Genomic DNA, 19,867 nt, shown 5'->3' with positions numbered 1-19,867 from the left:
GAGACATGGACAGTCTACAGACGTCACATGCAACTCCTGGAACGATTCCATCAGTGCTGCCTCCGGAAAATCCTGCAAATCTCTTGGGAACACAGGTGGACAAACGTCAGCGTGCTGGAAGAAGCAAAGACCACCAGCATTGAAGCGATGGTCCTCCGCCATCAGCTCCGCTGGACTGGCCACGTTGTCCGGATGCCCGACCACCGTCTCCCAAAGCAGTTGCTCTACTCTGAACTCAAGAACGGAAAATGGAATGTTGGTGGGCAGGAAAAGAGATTTAAAGATGGGCTCAAAGCCAACCTTAAAAACTCTGGCATAGACACTGAGAACGGGGAAGCCCTGGCCCTTGAGTGCTCCAGCTGGAGGTCAGCTGTGACCAGCAGTGCTGTAGAATTTGAAGAGGCACAAATGGAGGGCGAAAGAGAGAAACATGCCAAGAAGAAGGCGTGTCAAGCCAACCCCAACCAGAACTGCCTTCCACCTGGAAACGGATGCCCTCACTGTGGGAGAAGATGCAGAGTAAGAATAGGGCTCCACAGTCATCTATGGACCCACCGCCAGTACACTGACCTTGGAGGACCATCATCCTCGGACTACGAGGGATTGCCTAAGTAAGTATTATTTTAATCTACCCACTGGAGCCAGAGATTTGGGGAATGCTACAGGGAAGTCTTACTGCCCTGAATTGCCAAACTTCAGCCCTTTATGCCATTCTTTCCTCTTTATCCAAAATGCTGCATTTATTTGTATTTAAACTTAAAAAGGTGCCTTGGAAGAGCATCTCTCATTTCCCTCCTAAAACTCACTAAGCATCCCTTCAAACCTCTCTACCATACCTCTCAAACTTTTTTATCTCATGGTTTTATTTCTAGTGACTATCACCAGAAGAGTGTTGGGACTGGGAACTCTGCCCATAATTTCAGCTTGATGTACCATTGAAAGGAACTCAGTTATATCCAATCTGGACCTCAGATTCCTTCCTAAAATTGATTCTTTATAACTTTCAATTTCTCTGCTTTCCTTTTCTTTCTGAAAAACTTTGGCATAGCATAAGTTAGATTTAGGAAAGTTCTAAGCATTCTGAGGCTTTATTCATTCCTTTCTTCCCAATTTTCTGAGGTCAATGTTTTAACCTTAGCGTAGCATGCCTCTTCATGGTATATGATCCTTGGAATTACGCAAACTATCATATATTATTCTACCAGATCAGACCCATGGTCAAATCCTACTTTCAGTAGATATTTTATTGGATACATTTGCCTCTACTAACACCGTATTTGGCAAAGGTTCTTCTTTCCTAATTGGCTATCCTCCAACATCCCTTTATTGTATCTTGGGCATCTCCCTTTGTTGCATAAGGAAAGTGGCATATCGGTATTTACCATACAAGTGTATTCTTGTATTGGAAAGCAAATAAATCCATGCCTATCCTTGTAATGGCAGTATTTTCTATTCAGTCCAGGCTGTGCCAATCAAACATATACATGTCACTACACAAAACTATATGTTTTGCTCTCTAAATGGCTTGTCATCCTTGCTGCCCTTCTCTGAACCACTCCAACGTAATCTACAACATACATAAAATAAGACACAGAAATGAATGTAATTCTGTCCTCAAGATCAGACCTAACCAATGCAGTATGAAGTGGGACTATAATTTCCCTCAATGGAAACTATGCTTCTAGCTGAAGATTTTTTAAGAAGCACTGGACATGTATGTACAGCATAACAAAGAGAAAAGGAGAGAGTAGATAAGCCTGCATCATCAGATCACCATCAGTTCCAAGCAGAGGTCTATAAGTTTGGCCACCTAAATTGAAATCACGAGAAAAATGGAGATTGGTAGGGAGAACAAAGTCATCTCTGGATTCATTTTGGAAAAAGTTTCCAACAGTTCTCAAGAAGGTTCAAAAGGTTTTCGTTTATTTATAAAATACTTCCTTAACCAAATTGTTTAATTTCACGTGTCCCTATTCTTTACTTTTCAAGAGGAAATGTTGAATTGCTCTTTATTATTAGTTTGGATACTGGGCGGTGTCCGGGTTATTTCAAAAAGGCATTGTTTGTTTTGGGGTGTTAGGTAATATCATTTAGTTAATTAGTCACACTATTTATTAGACTCCACAAAACGCCAGTCTTTGATTTCATTTTATATGAATGCTCCCATTAGAAAATACATAACTATGTGGGTGAACTATTCCCAAAACCATGAGTCATTCCTCCCCAAACCAGGCCTGTATGCACAGCTGGCCATGTTGGATCTGTGTGCCAAATGTGGTCTAGATCTGATGTTGGCTGGGCTCAGTGTTCTCTGGATGCAGGTGAATTATAACTCCCAAAATCAAGGTCAATTCCCCCAAACCCCAGCAGTATGTTCAGTTGGTCATGGGGCTTCTCTGAGCCAAGTTTGGTTCTGGTCCATTGTTGGGGGGGTGAGGGTGGTCATCATTTCTCTGGATGCAGGTGAACTACAACTCTTCAATTCCAAGGGCAATCACCCCCAAACTCCACCTGTATTCACAATTGGGCATGTTGGGTCTGTGAGCCAAATTTGATCCAGATCAGTTATTGAGGAGGTTCTAAGTGCTCTGGATGCAGTGTAAACTGTAACTCCCACGTGAGTGGGTCATTCCCTCCCCAACCCCTCCAGCATGTTCTGTTGGCCATCAGGGTTCTATGTGCCGTGTGTGTTTCAGATCTGCCATTGGGGGCTTCAGAATCAGAATGCTCTCTGGGTACAGGGTGAACTACAACTCCCACGTGGATGGGTTATTCCTCTCCCAAATTCTTACAGTATGTTCTGTTGGTCACCAGGGTCCAGATCCATCATTGGGGTTCAGAGTGATCTGGGTGCAGGATGAACTACAATTCCACGCTGGGGGGGGGGGTGGTCCCCCCACAAACACGTTCAGTATGTTGTGTTGGTTACCAGGGTTCTGTGTGCCATGTTTGGCCCAGATCTGTCAATGGTAGGGTTCAGAGTGCTCTGAATGCAGGGTGAACTACAACTCCCACGTGGTTAAGTCAGTCCCTCCACAAACACCTCCAGTATGTTGTGTTGGTTACCAGGATTCTGTGCGCCATGTTTGGTCCAGATCCATCACTGGTGGGCTTCAGAGTGCTCTGGGTGCAGGGTTAACTACAACTCTCAAATGGGTAGGTTGGTCCCCCCCAAAAGACCTCCAGTATGTTGTGTTGGTTACCAGGGTTCTGAGTTCAAAATGCGGTCCAGATTAAATATTGATGGGGTTCAGAGTGCTCTTGATGCAGGTTGAACTACAACTCCCACATGGGTGGGTCAGTTCCCCACACCCCTCCAGTATATTCTGTTGGTCATGGAGGTTTTGTGTCCCAAGTTTGGTCCAGGTCGCAATGGTCTGTAGAAGTGGGTGAAGGTACTGCAAGTCACATCGTCTGTGGTCCATCCTCCCCCAACCATCACAAGGACACAAAATGCATCATAGGGAGTCAGTGTGCCAAATTTGGTCCAGGTGCATCATTAGTTCAGGTCGAAGTGGTTTGTGGAACTGTGTGAAGATACTGCAATTCTCATCGTCCCTGGCCCATCTTCTCCCACAACTCACCAGGTGTAGTTGGTGGGGGAGGGGTCCTGTGTGGCAAGTTTGGTCCAGGTCCGTCATTTGTGAGGATTGCAGTAGTCTCAGGAAGAGATTGACGGTACTGCAAATCCCATCAGCTGTGGCAAGTGTGGTAGAAATCCATTGTTGATTGGGTTCACAATGCTCTGGATGTAGATGAACTACAACTCGTATAAATCATGGTAAATTATTTCTGAAACTCAGTTGTTCATCTACAGATGTAGTTCATCTACATCCAGAGAGCATTGTGAACCCAATCAACAATGGATTTCTACCACACTGATCAATTCCTGTTTGCCATGTGCCATAGGAAAAGGTAGGAAAGGGTTAAGAGAAAGGCAGTGGGCAGAGTCATGCAAATTCCACAGCAATGGAAAAAGTAAGGAACCCTGGGATGAAAAACAGAACATCTAGGATGAAATTGTCCCCAAATGAAAGCATTCCTTGGGTGGTGGGCAGTATGGTGTTTGGGGAGTTCATTTTCCAGGGGTTGGAAGACATGTTCATGTAACCTGAAATGTCCTTGGAGGGAGGGCATTTGGTGGCTCTTCAGCACTGTGGGTTATAGCTTTTTGTGGAGGCCAGAGGCTGTCTGTGTAAGTGGACTCCTTGGCCAAATACAAACATACATTTTCCCTTTTATTATGTAGATAGATTATATGATGGGGATTTTTTTTCTGTTGCTTCTGCCTCTGGCACAAAATTTGTGTGAAAGAAGTAATTTCCAGGAACACATTAACTTTGCAAAAAAGAAGTGAAGGTATACTTGCACCTCTTTTTTGCTGTACCTATCTTAGTTTGACTTGTGTACTGCTCAGAATTGGCGGTAAAGGCATATCAGTCTACTGTCTTGCCTCTTCTGCGTAGCAACGGGACATAAACCAAATACTGGCCGTCTCCTGCTTCCAAATAAATTACTAGACTTTCACAGTAAGGAGCTAATGTTCCATTTTGTTCTAGGTGCTGCAATAGATGGATAGCTACGTACCATGTACAACAAAGTATTCCGCTGTAGCATCTGGTGTCCTAATAATCACACCACATTCTTCTAAACACAAGGAAATCAGAATTATATTTAGAAAACATTTATCTTTGAAAAGAAAGGGAAAAATCTAAAAAAAATCAATAGGGTTACTTTCATGGTTATAGATTAACTCATGTTGTTATTTTTTCACAATAACATTGCTGAGATTTGAGTAGTATGGTATAAATAAGATGCATGGAGACATCCTGGGGAACTCCCTCCCCAGCTACATCAGGTTAGCCCCCTTCCTTCCCATCAGGAAGCAAATATAAACATGGCTCTGGAACCAAGCTTTTGGCCAATAGTGCTGTGAAATAAGTAAAGTGGATTTATGTGCAATAATGACTGGAATGGCCATTGACTAAGTCCTTGGATTACGTGATTTTAAAATTGTGTTTAATGTTTTATTGTTTTTAATTTTGTTTTAATATACATATCTTTTCTATTATATCTCTGTTGATGGCATCAAATTGCTGCCAATTGTAAGGCTGCTTTGAATCCCCTTTGGGGTTGAGAAGGGCAGGATATAAATATAGTCAATAAATTTAAGAGGATTTGTACGACCTTTGCCACAACTAAGCTAATTGCGATATACTATTTGTATGACTGCACTGCATATCATTGTCAATCTACCATACAATTTCATTAATGTATATTCATCATCAGGGTACTGTTGGTGTTCAATAAATCATTAGGAATCCACCTTTGTGGAGAAGCCTGTGGACAACTTGTGAACAAAACACCCAGTCTCCGATGTATTTGGGACAGGATCATAGCTTTGCCTAAGTTTATGGAATTCAGAAACAATGGATGATAGAAATAAGGCTACAATCGGACTGGAAATCCTTTCTGTTGCGCCTTTGGTGAATAGGTATACAACCTTACACTATTGCTTAGCCTCAATGTTCTGTCATTGAGTATACATCCCCTCCCTCGTGGGAAAACTTGATTCCACAACCCCCACGATTATGATCCCTCCTCCACAAATAACCTGCTTTGCTTTTATCTCACCTGAGTTTTTAATTAGTTTTAATTAGTTTTTCTTTTAATTATTACATGTAGCCCGCCCATTGTCACTGTGTTTGTGCTTATTGTAATTTTATATTGTTATGTATTCACATGTTTTATGTAATTATGATGTTGTTGTTTATTGTTTGCGTTTTTGGTTTTACTCTGTTGTAATTTGTTGTTTGGGCTTGGCCTCATGTAAGCCGCCCTGAGTCCCCATCAGGGAGTTGGTGGTGGGGTATAAATAAAGATGATGATGATTATATATTGTATGCAATCAATTAGTTATTTGCTACTCCTAACATCAATAGAAATTGAAAAACATACAATACACTCTTCAACAGGAAATTATCGTAGTTAATAGCCTTTAGCTGCTCCTTAATAAATAGGAAAATGAAAATGGGCCTGGCAATTATACAGGCAACAATATTACTCTAATTCTATTAAACTATTTGCAAATTAATGCTGTCTTGAAAAGATTAAACACAGAATAAACTCTTCCTATATTTAAAAATCACAAATCTTTCTGATTAGCCAAGTGTATTGTGTGATATATAGGCTAGCGGGCACCTTCTTGAAACATATGAAGGGATGCCTCCCCCCAGTTGTTATGGCTGCATTATTTTTTTCCTTATTCTTAAAGTAGGCCTTGTGTACTGCAAAAGTCTCATTTTCAGAAGTGTTATTTTGACCATACACAAGATTTAGTTATATTTTAAAAAGATTTTTTTCATTAAAATTCTGAAAATGCTATTAACCTTGGCAACAAGGCTTGAAGATTGCACTACTCCTCCTTTAAAGGTAATTTTGGACATTGGGACAGGGACCTCATGAGGGTTGCAAAAATGAACAGGGAAGACATCATATGCCCCATTGACTGCATGTCACTCATTGCTAATCTATCTTTGCTATTTGGAATTTTGTTGCTTGCTTTTAATGAACAAAGTTTTACAAAAATTGATATATCACCTTGTTTGTTCTGGTTGCTGGGGCCATGGATTGAAAACTGCTTTAGGATTGTACACTCTGCTTCACAGATGAGAGTTTTTAGAAGCGGCTGGATGTCTTCTAAACCATACTGCACTGCTTCAAACAACATTCTTCTGAGAAAAGCAGTGTTGAAGAGGGAGCCTGACCTGCAATATAAACAAAACTACAGTATCTATTTTTTTAAAAAGATAAAACTAAAGGCTTTGTTGCCTTAGAATGGAGGGTGAAGTGGCAATGCCCATGTGCACTGGCTATGCTTTGAATAGATTTAAAGAATGTGAGCTACTTCCAGACTTCAGGTTTTAGAAAGGATTGCTTTTCAGAAGTTGTTGTTGTTATTATAATACTCTGGTTTCTCTTCAGATCGTATAATAATAATAACGACAATAACAACAACACGCCAGACATCACGATTGTGGAAAAGAAAAAGTCTGGATTATTGATGTCGCCACACCAGATGACAGTCGCATTGACAGGAAAAACTCAGACGCTATCAAGACCTCAAAATCGAACTGCAAAGGCTCTGGCATAAACCAGTACAGGTGGTCATTGGCACACTGGGTGCCATGCCAAAAGATCTCAGCCGGCCTTTGGAAACAATAAACATCAACAAAATCATGATCTGTCAACTGCAAAAGGCCACCTTATTTGGATCTGCGCACATCATTCGAAAATTCCTCACACAGTCAAAATCCAGCATATAGCTCTCGTTTGCTGTGACATACTGTGCTTTTGTGTCAATAATAATAATAATAATAATAATAATAATAATAATAATAAACCTTTACATATAGACTGCCCTATCTCCATGAAGGGACCCAAGGCAGTTTTCAACACTTATGGCAAAGTAATTAAATGTTTGCATTTAAAAAGCATCCAAATGATAGTAGCCAAATTGGAATTGATTATTGGGATGAGAGGACACTTGTATGTTCTGGTAATGTAAGAATCATACAATATGGGAGAATCATATGATTACACTATGTAAGACGGTTTTTGTTCCTGGGTTATAAATGTCATTTCATAATTGGTTCTATCATAAAAACATGGAAAAAATTTATTAGATTGCAAAAACTTGGTTTTTGCAAGATATCCTGCAGCACATTTTGCTATGGTTTTTCAACAAATATCTCATAGATTCTCAACCAATTCAACCTAGTTTGTGGCAGCCACAAAAACAAGGTTTCTGGAGTATTACAACTATTTCAAAGTAAGTACCGCACAATTTAACAGAAAATAATACTTTCAAATGAACATATTGTTTTTCAAATTTTGTTACATAGTGTTGTTATTCTGATAGTGGCTGCACTTGCTTTTAGTTTAATTCACATGATAAAGGCAAACATCCAAACAACACAGTACCTCATTTCTGCACATCATTGTCACCTTACCCTCTTTATGATAAAGGGAAAAATTTAAGTTTGACAAAATCACACTTGGGCTCTTGCTTGCATATATTTCACCATACTGCAAACTGGCACTCTCCTACTCATTGTGATGCTATGATGTTATGGGTATCAACTCATTTGCAGCCCCTCCTTCCCATCCAACTTCTAGCATTTTGCTGAAAATCAATGCTTTAATGAATGCTTTATCCAAAATGCTTCGAAACAGAAGTTGTTTGGATTTTGGAATATTTGCATATAATGTTAAGTGTTGGAGAAGAGATCCAAGTCCAATGACAAATTCATTTGTGATTCATATATACCTTATAGCCTGAAAGTAATGTGATACAGCATTTTTTGAATAATTTTGTGCATAAAACAAAGTTTGTGTACACTGAACCATCAACAAAATTACTACTATCTTAGCCACCCATGTAGACAATTTTGGAGCATCAGACTTGTAGTTTCATTTCCACGTTCACTTCTATAATGGTGAAAAGATAGCTGCTATTTATTATTACACAGACCAACAATGCTAACACCTATAGGAAAATCAAGAAAAGAGACATACCATAAAGGGCCAAGTTCAATTGCTGTCTTGCCTGTCATGCGGCTATGGCAGTCACAGGGGAGCTGCCGATAAGGATTCTCTGTGACAGGAAAAACCCATGAGCATTATTTTCTAAACAAATATTTTAGACATGTGCATGTTGTTTATAAATATAAATGAATGCAAGGTGAACAACAGGTGTTACTTGAAGAAAAAAACATTGCAGTACAATAGTTGCTTTTAACAATATAACTTGTTGCAGTGACTGTTAGGTACAGAATAAGGCAAAACAGTGTCCTGAAGAAATTGATGTAGGGGAGGGTATCATTCAGCCTTGCTTGAGGTTAGGTTTTCAATACATCCTACTCCGAAAAAGCCTCAAAACAAACAACTCCCTGACCTCTCAAAATTATCACCCAACCCAGAACCCTGGGTAACCCTGTTACCTTTTTGTGCAGCCACCAGAAAGAAAATGCAAGGACTGTATCGTCAAAGGCTTTCATGGCTGGAATCACTTGGTTGTTGTAGATTTTTCGGGCCATGTTCTAGAGGCATTCTCTCCTGACGTTTCGCCTGCATCTATGGCAAGCATCCTCAGAGGTAGTGAGGTCTGTTAGAACTAGGAAAAAATGGGTTTATATATCTGTGGAATGACCAGGCTGGGACAAATAGCTCTTGTCTGCTGGAGCTAACTGTGAATGTTTCAACTGACCACCTTGATTAGCATTTGATGGCCTGGCAGTGCTTGGGGCAATCTTTTGTTGAGAGGTGATTAGATGTCCCTGATTGTTTTTTCCTCTGTTGTTTTGCTGTTGTAATTTTAGAGTTTTTTAAATACAGGTAGCCAGATTTTGTTAATTTTCATGGTTTCCTTCTTTCTGTTGAAATTGTCCACATGCTTATGGATTTCAATGGCTACTCAGTATAGTCTGACATGGTGGTTGTTAAGAGTGGTCTAGCATTTCTGTGTTCTCTAAAATAACAACAGCAAAACAACAGAAGAAAAACAATCAGGGACATCTAATCACCTCTCAACAAAAGATTGCCCCAGGCACTGCCAGGCCATCAAATGCTAATCAAGGTAGTCAGTTGAAACATTCACACCCAGCTCCAGCAGACAAGAGTTCTTTGTCCCAGCCTGGTCATTTCACAGATATATAAACCCATTTTTCTAGTTCCAACAGACCTCACTACCTCTGAGGATGCTTGCCATAGATGCAGGCAAAATGTCAGGAGAGAATGCCTCTAGAACAGTGGTTCTCAACCTGGGGTCCCCAGATGTTTTTGGCCTACAACTCCCAGAAATCCCAGCCAGTTTACCAGCTGTTAGGATTTCTGGGAGTTGAAGGCAAAAAACATCTGGGGACCCCAGGTTGAGAACCACTGCTCTAGAACATGGCCATATAGCCCAAAAAACCTTCAACAACCCAATGCAAGGACTGTTTGTTTCCAGTAATTATGCCTTATTGAGCACTATGTGAAATTACAATACGTGAAGATTACCTTCTATCATGTTGCCCTCTTTCTTGAATACCCTTTCTTCACACCATTGACAATGGATTAAGTACCGAATTTTCTTGGCTGTATCGTCTGCAGGAGAAGGCCCTCTCAACACCCTCACCTCCACAAGGACAAAATGCTCAAGAGCCACTGTGAGCAAAACCTCAATGCCTTTGTTGCATCGAGCAGCAGCTCTGCAAAAAGATCCATGAGATACCACATAACTTGCACTGTCTTGTGTTTATTTGTACTACAATGCAACATGTTAAGTATTGGCAGTTCTATATACGAAGAAGTGTGGAACTAGTGTGGAATGTTTGGTGAAGAATTAATTTGCATGCTGCTGGTGATTATTTGTGGAACAAATAGGAAGGAGTTACTTTTGGAATAAGGTGGTAAACTATGAATGACAGCTTTTAAACAGAACCAAGTTTTTCACAGTTCTATGGAGAGCAGATAGGATTTGTGAGAAGAGACTGTGTGAGGGAAGACTGTTTCTACAGTTAGGACTCAGATTACAAGTATAAAATATAATTAAAATCCATGTGAGTTAGTGTAAAAGGGAGTGACGAGAGAGAGGGCCTTCACTGTGGTGGCCCCCCGGCTCTGGAACTCACTCCCCAGAGATATTAGGCAAGCCCCCTGACCAAACTTGCACAAAATGACCTCAGAAGCACTTTATTTTATGGTTTCGTGCAATTAAATCCTTCCTCATCCCCGGATTCTCCTCCCGATGTTTTTACATTGTCCTATCTCCCAGTGTTTTAAAATTTTATCCTTGAATTTGGCCCTGCCCAGTGAAATCTTTTGTGTTTTAATGTTGGATTTTATATTGTTGTGTCGCTTATTATATTGGTTTTGCATTTTATGTATTTTATTTTTTTGGATTTGTTATTGTTTTGTGTTATATTGTTGTGTACTGTACTGATGGGCGTGGCCTCATGTAAGCCGCACCGAGTTCCCCTAGGGGAGATGGAGCGGGGTATAAATAAAGTTTTATTATTATTATATTATTATTATATGCATTTACACTGCAATATAATCCAGTTTAAAGCAAATAATCTGGATTTTATGACAGTGTAGAAGGGGCCTCAGTTAACTCAAGCAACCAACAAAAATTAGAAGAAATACTGCCTTCACAAAGTAATTTTTATAATACAGTAAAACTATGCTACATTGAGGTAAGTTTGTCTTTATCTGTCTTAGTGTGTGTTTCATTACTGTATTTCAATACGGTAGAGTAAAGCTTATCCAACCTTTACTCATCCAACGTTCTGTATTATCCAATGCAGTCTGCATCCTGCCCGGATCCACAGCTGTTTCAATACATTGCAATATTTTGGTACTAAATTTGTAAATACAATAATTACTACATAATGTTACCATGTATTGAACTGCTTTTTCTGTCAATTTCTTGTAAAACATATTGTTTTGGTGCTTAATTTGTTAAATCATAACATAATTAGAAGTTTAATAGGCTTTTCTTTAATCTCTCCTTATTATCCAGCATTTTTGCTTATCCAACGTTCTGCCAGCCTGTTTATGTTGGATAAACAAGACTACTGTATTAATATCTAGTCAATACAGTGCTTACGGTATGGTATAGCATGGGGTATAGTATTAGGTAGGTCTATTATAAAAGTAATAAGCAATAAGAAATTATCCAGCATATATCAATCCTCATGGGTGTCTGTTAACTTAAAGAGTCCACTGTACATTGCTGGTGGTCTTTGTTCAGGTTGATGGTAACACATTTTGAAAAACTACTTTGAACTGTCGAAGGCTTTCATGGTCGGAACCACTGGGTTGTTGTATGTTTTTTTGGGCTATATGGCCATGTTCTAGAGGCATTCTCTCCTGACGTTTCGCCTGTATCTGTGGCAAGAATCCTCAGAGGTAGTGAGACCTCACTATTTCTGAGGATGCTTGCCATAGATGCAGGTGAAATGTCAGGAGAGAATGCCTCTAGAACATGGCCATATAGCCTGAAAAAACCTACAACAATCCACTACTTTGAACTATTTCTGCCTTGACTGTGTTCCCTCTTCTGGATCTAAGTTCAGAAGTCTCTTGGATAACAAGTTGAAAAGAAGCACCTATTAGGAATTCCAAATGGGCAACTAAGGAAAAGCATTGCAGCTTTCTCCTGTTGGAAAAGGAGACAACCATTATTTAGGCACACTGAACGTACCTTGCCACTGCAGCAACTATCATCCTAGCAGCCAGCTCCTTGTAGTACTCCGTCCTGACAATGTTGCAGCCGTAGTGCCTCTGTGCCACATGCTGGGCCTTCGAATAGAGAGAACTGATATCTGTTGATGTCACTGACACAATGCCAAGGTTTCTTACATTTCTGAAGGCTGCATCTAGATAGTTTACAGATGACCCAAATGGATCCAGATGGCTGTAGAGGGGGTTAAGAAAAATAGTGTCAAAGCACATTAAGGATCACACACACAGACATATCTATACACATACATTTTTATTGTTTAAAGATGATATACAGAATGTAAAAGAAAATAAAAGGAAATACATCAAATAAGGATTCCCGATGGTAAAAGATATAATAATAATAATAATAATAATAATAATAATAATAATCTTTATTTGTACCCCACTCCATCTCCCCGATGGGGACTTGGTGCAGCTTACATGAGGCCAAGCCCAAAACAACAATTACACAAAAATAAACCAAAACAGAAAACACAAATAATAAACAATAATAACGCATATATGGTTAATCTTACTCAGAAAAAGCTTCCTGCTGAATTCAACAAAAATAATTTCTAACAAAATATGCTTGCGTCTACAGCCATCGCTGCTATACAGGCAGTCCCCAAGTTACAGACAAGATTGGTTCTGTAGGTTTGTTCTTAAAGTGAATTTGTTTGTAAGTTGGAAGAGGTACATTTTAAAGTGTAACTTCAGCCTGCCAGCCAGCCATCTATCTTTGGATAGCATGGGAAAGGTTTAACAACCCTGTTTTGCTGTCTGTGTCCCTGTTTGGAAGATTTTATCTCATGTTCTGTTCCTGTAATAATTGGATTTTGAAAAATTTGGCTCACAAGGATTGGCGACAAAACAGTGGAGACACCTTTTCCCCATGATAGCTCTTTCAGGAGTGAATTTCCCTTCTGAGGGGTAGATTTCTCTCACTTCTTTTTATTAGTTATGAGGTCCGTTGGTTGTTTTGCTTGCTTGTTTGCATGCTGCAAGTCGCTTCTGGTCACTTCTGGAGTGAGAGAATCTACGAAGACCTTGCCCAGAGGACGCCAGGATGTCTTGCAATCCTGCGAGGAGGCTTCTCTCCAACTTAAATGACTTAAATCAAGAAATAGTTTTCTAAGATCTACAGAGACACTCGCTGGAACACCTCAGCAAGCGAGAGTCCAAAAGTGGCAGGCTCAAACCCAGAACCTCAATCAATGGCTGATACCAAATATGAGACTACCCCCTGGGCACACAGAAAACTGGGCGACTTGGAAGGCGCTGAACAGACTGCGCTCTGGCACCACGAGATGCAGAGCCAACCTTAAGAAATGGGGCTACAAAGTGGAATCCACGACATGCGAGTGTGGAGAAGAGCAAACTACAGACCACCTGCTGCAATGTAACCTGAGCCCTGCCACGTGCACAACGGAGGACCTTCTTGCAGCAACACCAGAGGCACTCCAAGTGGCCAGGTACTGGTCAAAGGACATTTAATCAACTACCAAGCTTGCAAACTTTGTGCTTTGTTTGTTTGTTTGTTAAAAATGCAATACAACTGTTTGGTTTGCTCCTGACACGATAAATAAATATTAGTTATGAGTTGTTTGGAAGCTGGATGTTTGTAACTCGGGGACAGCCTGTATTTTTAATATTTCTGATAATAAAAAAGTGAGGTCTATACTTTGAATGAATACAGTAGTGGCCATACTGACTGCTATTCAAAGGGCAGCACTCCAGTCAATTTCATAAGAGATATAAATTTAGTCATGGCAACAAATATAGAAAAAAAATACCAACTTTTAGTCATGAAAACACACTTTTTATTGGTGTAGACACGTTTATAAGATTTAGGATCTTGCTGGATATTCTGTGGAAGGGATAATGGAGAGAGAACACTGATCAGAAGAAAGTTTCTATTCTTACACAAAATGTATTTGTCCTCTCATCTTTCTTACAGGATTAGTTGAAAACTTCTATTTTAGAAATTCTACAGTTGAGCTACATAGGCTCCTGGTTAGCATGAGAGGAGGATTGATCTGAGGCATATATCACTTACATAAAATCAAATGCTCTCAAATGCATGATGACATTGGCGTCCATTTTTGTAACCTCAATGACAGGGAAGTTTTCTTCTCCTTCTTCCACTGCTTCATCACAGTCCTCCTCTTCTCTGAGATTCATTACTACCTTCATCTTATTCAAATGGCAGTTCTCCCGTATCATTGTAACTGATTTTTCATTGTAGTCATTAATTGTGACCTTCACAGAATTTCCCAGGTGCTTTGCCCACTGCAGCCCCATTATACCTGGAGATCAAGTAATATCTATATTTAGACACAGGCAACAATAAAAAAAACTTGCTCCAGTAGAGCTTCTGCCATAGAATCAGGATGATATCCTCCATGGACACAATGTGAATTAAAAAAATTCTTATCTGAAAAATATTCAGATACCTGTCCTCATCTGGCTTTACCAGATCAGCATTATTTTTACAGGCCTGCCCATAATACATGCATATTTGTAAGATGTGCCTGTTTTCCTGATACATTAGAGAAATGTAATAAAGCAGTTCTAAGTTTGCTCACCTGGAAATAAATCATGCTGATATGAATGAAGTTAATTCCTGTTATTATACTGTAATATTGTAAATTGATTGGGTTTATTTTTTTAAAAACGTAATACAATAAATAAATAATGTATTTAGAACTGCAGTTTAGGTTCACGGTTTCTCTTTTATGAACTACATAAAGTGAATCAGAAACACAAGAATCGCAAATTACCTGTGGCTCCGAATGCGTCTAAACATTCCAAAGGTTTTCGTTCCTCTGCTAGGACAGCTAAAGCACAGACTGTAAGCTGCCTATAAGGAGAAAAAAATAATCTATATAAATAAAAATGTAATGTTAGTTTGTGGGATTAATAAAACTCAAAAACCACTGGATGAATTGACACCAAATTTGGACACAAGACACCTAACAACCCAATGTATGTCCTTCACTCAAAAAATTGATTTTGTCATTTGGGAGTTGTAGTTGCTGGGATTTATAGTTCATCTACAATCAAAGAGCATTCTGAACCCCACCAACGATGGAATTGAACCAAACTTGGCACACAGAACTCCCATGACCAACAGAAAATACTGGAAGGGTTTTGTGGGCAGTGTCCTTTGGTTTTGGAATTGTAGTTCACCTACATCCAGAGATCACTGTGGACTCAAACAATGATGGATCTGGACCAAACTCTACACGAATACTCAATATGCCCAAATGTGAACACTGGTGGAGTTTGGGGGAAATAGAATCTTGACATTTGGGAGTTGTAGTTGCTGGGATTAATAGTTCACCTACAATCACAGAACATTCTCAACCCCACCAATGATAGAATTGGGCCAAACCTCCCACACAGAACCCCCATGTGGGCCACAGCAACGCATGGCAGGGGATGGCTAGTGTCTTAATAAAAATAAATGCCCAAAATGGCTTCATAATTTACTTTACTCAGTTTAAGAAAAATCTTTAAATGAACAGCAAAATAATTATATTTTCAATCTCGCCTCCTGTAATAAAAATAAATGAAAGGTTTGAGAGAGGACTTAAAACTTCCAACAATTAGATATTAAGAGATCCAGCCATGGAAATCTTCTGGATGACTTTGGGCATTCAGAGGGTTTCTATGGCTGGATCTCTTAATATCTCTGAGTTGAGAGGAAGGCAGTGGCAAACCTCCTCTGAAGAAATTTTGCTAGAAAAATTGTATGAGAAAGTCACTGTAAGCTGGAATCAACTTGAAGGAAACACCAAACTATGATATTATAAGTATACAGTAACATTTTATATATGCTATCGAGTCCATTCTCGTGGTACATCCAATGGATTCTGATTTTGACCGTCACCTAAATCACATCTTGACAATGGGCTCACAGGCTGGCCTTTGCCTTTCTCTGATCCTCACTATCTCATATGTACAAAAGAAATACCTAGCACCTATTGTCTTCTGTTAAAATGATCACTTACATTAAAATACTTAAAATTCCCCTTGCATAGAGAAATTCTACAAGTGCTTACCTGTTAAGTTTCATTTTGGGATTAAAATATGAATCTGTTTTCTGTGGGGTAGTATAGTTAGGAAGAACCTGCACATCTGTATCTGCCTCTTTCACTATTTCACACGTAGGCTTAGGAGCTAGAAATAATGTTCAGAATGAAACAGCATAAGAGAGATGATAACCCAGTTCAAATGATCACATAAAATTTCATAAAAAGTGGATCAGACCCTGACTTATTTCCTTGGCTTCTTAAATAAATTAAAGGAAGATCTCTGATGTGGCTTTGTCCTGGTTTTGTGAGAGAACCACCAAGGTATTTACAAACACGACACAGAATATTTCATCATCATCATCATCATCATCATCATCATATTTAATTACTTATTAATTGCCCTCTATCTGATAATGCTCTAGGTGATTTACAAGCTAAATTGTAAAAGATAAAATACATACATACAGAAATTAAAATTAACAGAGATTGAATGCTCTAGTAAAAAGCCAGGTCTTAAGTGCGAGAGTAAAATGCCCTAAGTTACGCAAGGCTCTCAAATAGGGTGGTAAGGAATTCCATAAGGCAGGGGCAGAAATAGTAAAAGCCCTGCATCTGGTACTTTCCAAGTGCACTTCTCTAGGACCCGGTATATAGAGTAAGTCGCGTTGGGATGGTCGTTGCGACCTCCATGATGGGAGAAGGAGAGGCGGTCCCTAAGGTACGATGGACCCTGGCCGTAAAGAATTTTAAAGGTCAGAACTAACATCTTATACAGGTCACGGTACTCAGTTGGAAGCCAATGTAAATGTTGCAGCACTGGTGTTATATGGCATTTCACAGGCGTTCTTGTGAGTAACCTGGCTGCCGCGTTCTGAACAATACGGAACTTTCGGGTTGTAGACATCAGAAGGCCAACATACAGGGTGCTGCAATAGTCCAGCCTAGACGTGACTGTGGCATGGATGACAGTTGCCAGAGCCTCATCAGATAGGTAGGGTGCCAATTGCCTCGCTTGTCGTAGATGGAAAAAGGCCTGTTTGTTGGCAGCAGCGACCTGAGCTTCCATTGTCAGCTGCGAATCCAGGACGACACCTAAGCTCTTAACAGTGGTCGATGGAGATAGGGCGGCACCATTGAAGGTGGGTAACAGATGAGTCAGAGCTGCCGGGCGGCCATGCCAGAGAAACTCAGTCTTCGCCGGGTTCACCTTCAGTCTGCTAGCATGTAGCCAGTTCGACAGAACTTCCAGACATAGGGTGAAATTGTCTGGAATTGACATTGCTCCAGGCTCCAGGCGCAGAAGGAGTTGGGTATCGTCCGCATATTGGTAGCAGTCTAGGCCGAAACTCCGAGCCAAACTAGCAAGGGGTCTAACGTAGATGTTGAAGAGAAGAGGAGAGAGAGATTGCACCTTGGAGGACCCCACATAGGAGGGGGGAATCTATTGGGAGATTTGATCCATGTACTCCACGACAATCACCTTAGTAATGAATAATGAATCCTCAGAACAAGTGTAAACTTTATTCTACTTGGAAGCAAAACATTGCCCCAGTTCTATTACAGGAATTTGAAATCTGAATTTGGATTCAGTCACATTCCTTGAAGCAATTCCTTATTTGGCAATAAAAAAGCAAGGGATCTAATCATATGGGAAAAGATGCTAATCTTTTGAAGATATCCTGAGCAATGTGTTCACGTCGCAGAAGAAAAAAATAATTAGGATGGTTATTTAGGAACACAGACTGTAGATTTAGGAACACTGTCTGTAGATTAACATTGTTATGAAATATAATCCTTGTGTGGTTTATCTTTTTTTTCATTAGAATTATAGATGAATATATAAGATTTGTTTTAAGTGCAGAATTTTTCACTGCTTAAAAACGGTATAACACTTTTTGTTAAGATGCATTTTCATCAGTTCAAAAGATACTATTTGGACAAAGTAATGAGGAGAGGGATACAAAAATGTTGTACATATATGAGAGGTTATAGAAATGTGAAGTCCTTGTACTTTTAAAGTCATAGCAACTCGGCATATAAATACATACATAGTTCTATTCAAATTATTGTAATCCTAATTTCATTGTGTAATTTCACCTGCATATAAATAATTGCTATATACTACGGCACACTGTTTTTTAAATGCTTGTAAGCCCACTTTGGATCCCCTACAAGGAGAAAGGCAAAATATACATTTTAAAATCCACGAAATCCTGTGCTGGGAGAAAGGTGGGATATAAAATAAATGGATAGCTAGATGTTCAAGAACCAAACAAAAAAAAAACTTAGTGTGGAAACAACAACATTCCACAATATTTACCTAACATAATTTCAATATTTACCTGACATAAACCTTGATTCAGTTTCTCCTTTATTGACATGGCGTTTAACGTGTCCTGTCATATCAGTCCTTCGGGTAATTGTTGCTGAACAAATTAGACAGTGATAATGGGATCCCATCTTTGCCGATATCTACAACACATATTGCATACAGATATATTAGTATATCTTGTTAAAGTAGTATTTTAACATAAAAGGCAACTAAGGCACTGCAGCGAACAGTCCTGGAGTTAAAAAAAAGGGGGGTTGAAAATGGGAAAAGTTTCTGGTAATAACACTCCTCAGGCATAAAAAAAAGAAGCAGGAAAGAGCAAGATCTAGTTTCTTTGGGGGGGGGGAGGGGTATTCAAATCTGACTGAAAGAAAAGAAAGGAAATCCCTCAGTCTACATTTGCTAATGCCAATAATAGTTCTTGAATTAATCATACAGATAAATGGGAGTTATGCATTTATTGATCATACTATCAGTGAATATGTTTATATTATTGGCCTTCAAAGACACAGAAAACATCAAGTTAAACCAGGGGATTCCAAACTACAGGCTCATCAGTTAAAATGTGATTGAACTGCCATAATGTATTCTTCATGGACCTCTGTCTATTATCAGTTTAGAATATAATTTCCTATTTTTAAAGGCATAAAGTGAAAATAAGTTGCAAATTTACTGTAAGAACTGCATAGGCTCTTGATTTCTTTCTGTGTGCAATTCAGCATATTAGCTGTAACATTTGAAGTCCAAAATGGTTTGAGCACTCTATTCTCTTTCTGTACACAAACTTCTCACGGAATATTTTGATGTGACCAGGATGCATGTCTGTAAACTTATTAACTATTTGAAGGTAGGCTGGGAGAGGTAAGTGGTGGTTGCTATGCTGTGAGGAAGGTGGTCTCTTCATCAAAAGAGGAGTACAGTAGTTAATTAGAGTCATATGGGTCATATGGAAGTCTATTAAAACAGTTAATACAGTCATTTCAATATGGTAATTTTCCTGTTACTGTACCTCCTTCTCTGCCTCTCAGATCTCACACATGCACACCTGCACCACTTCACTGCAGTCTTCAGGAGCGAAATCTGAGAGGCAGAGGAGGAGGTACGGTAATAGGATACAAGGGCGGGCCAGACAGGTAAAAGAGATGTCATTGTTTGGGCCCAGATCCACTCCATCTCTTTTTTCTATACCCCGGGCGCCCCGGAAGCCTGCAGCTTGCTCCGCCCTTCACTT

General features: G+C 39.6%; 1 protein-coding gene across 2 annotated transcripts in view; it reads right to left on the bottom strand.

Annotated features, from left to right (window-relative positions):
* Window positions 1-19,867, bottom strand: part of TRMT1L (tRNA methyltransferase 1 like) — a 31,531-nt gene that overhangs the window by 1,227 nt on the left and 10,437 nt on the right. The window contains exons 6-14 of one of the 2 annotated variants that reach the window (XM_060774506.2): window positions 18,647-18,776; window positions 16,332-16,449; window positions 15,048-15,127; window positions 14,324-14,573; window positions 12,248-12,460; window positions 10,060-10,250; window positions 8,578-8,656; window positions 6,601-6,767; window positions 4,588-4,647 (exon numbers count right to left, since the gene is read on the bottom strand). In XM_060774506.2, the coding sequence (XP_060630489.2) occupies window positions 4,588-4,647; window positions 6,601-6,767; window positions 8,578-8,656; window positions 10,060-10,250; window positions 12,248-12,460; window positions 14,324-14,573; window positions 15,048-15,127; window positions 16,332-16,449; window positions 18,647-18,776 (1,288 nt within the window). The remainder of the gene's footprint in view (window positions 1-4,587; window positions 4,648-6,600; window positions 6,768-8,577; window positions 8,657-10,059; window positions 10,251-12,247; window positions 12,461-14,323; window positions 14,574-15,047; window positions 15,128-16,331; window positions 16,450-18,646; window positions 18,777-19,867) is intronic. The other variant, XM_060774507.2, reaches the window with a different exon arrangement.

The sequence above is a fragment of the Anolis sagrei genome, chromosome 4 (genome assembly GCF_037176765.1).
Source record: "Anolis sagrei isolate rAnoSag1 chromosome 4, rAnoSag1.mat, whole genome shotgun sequence".
Taxonomy (NCBI): domain Eukaryota; kingdom Metazoa; phylum Chordata; class Lepidosauria; order Squamata; family Dactyloidae; genus Anolis; species Anolis sagrei.
Note: the sequence above shows the minus strand (reverse complement) of the source record. Positions and strands in the feature narration are given on the sequence as shown.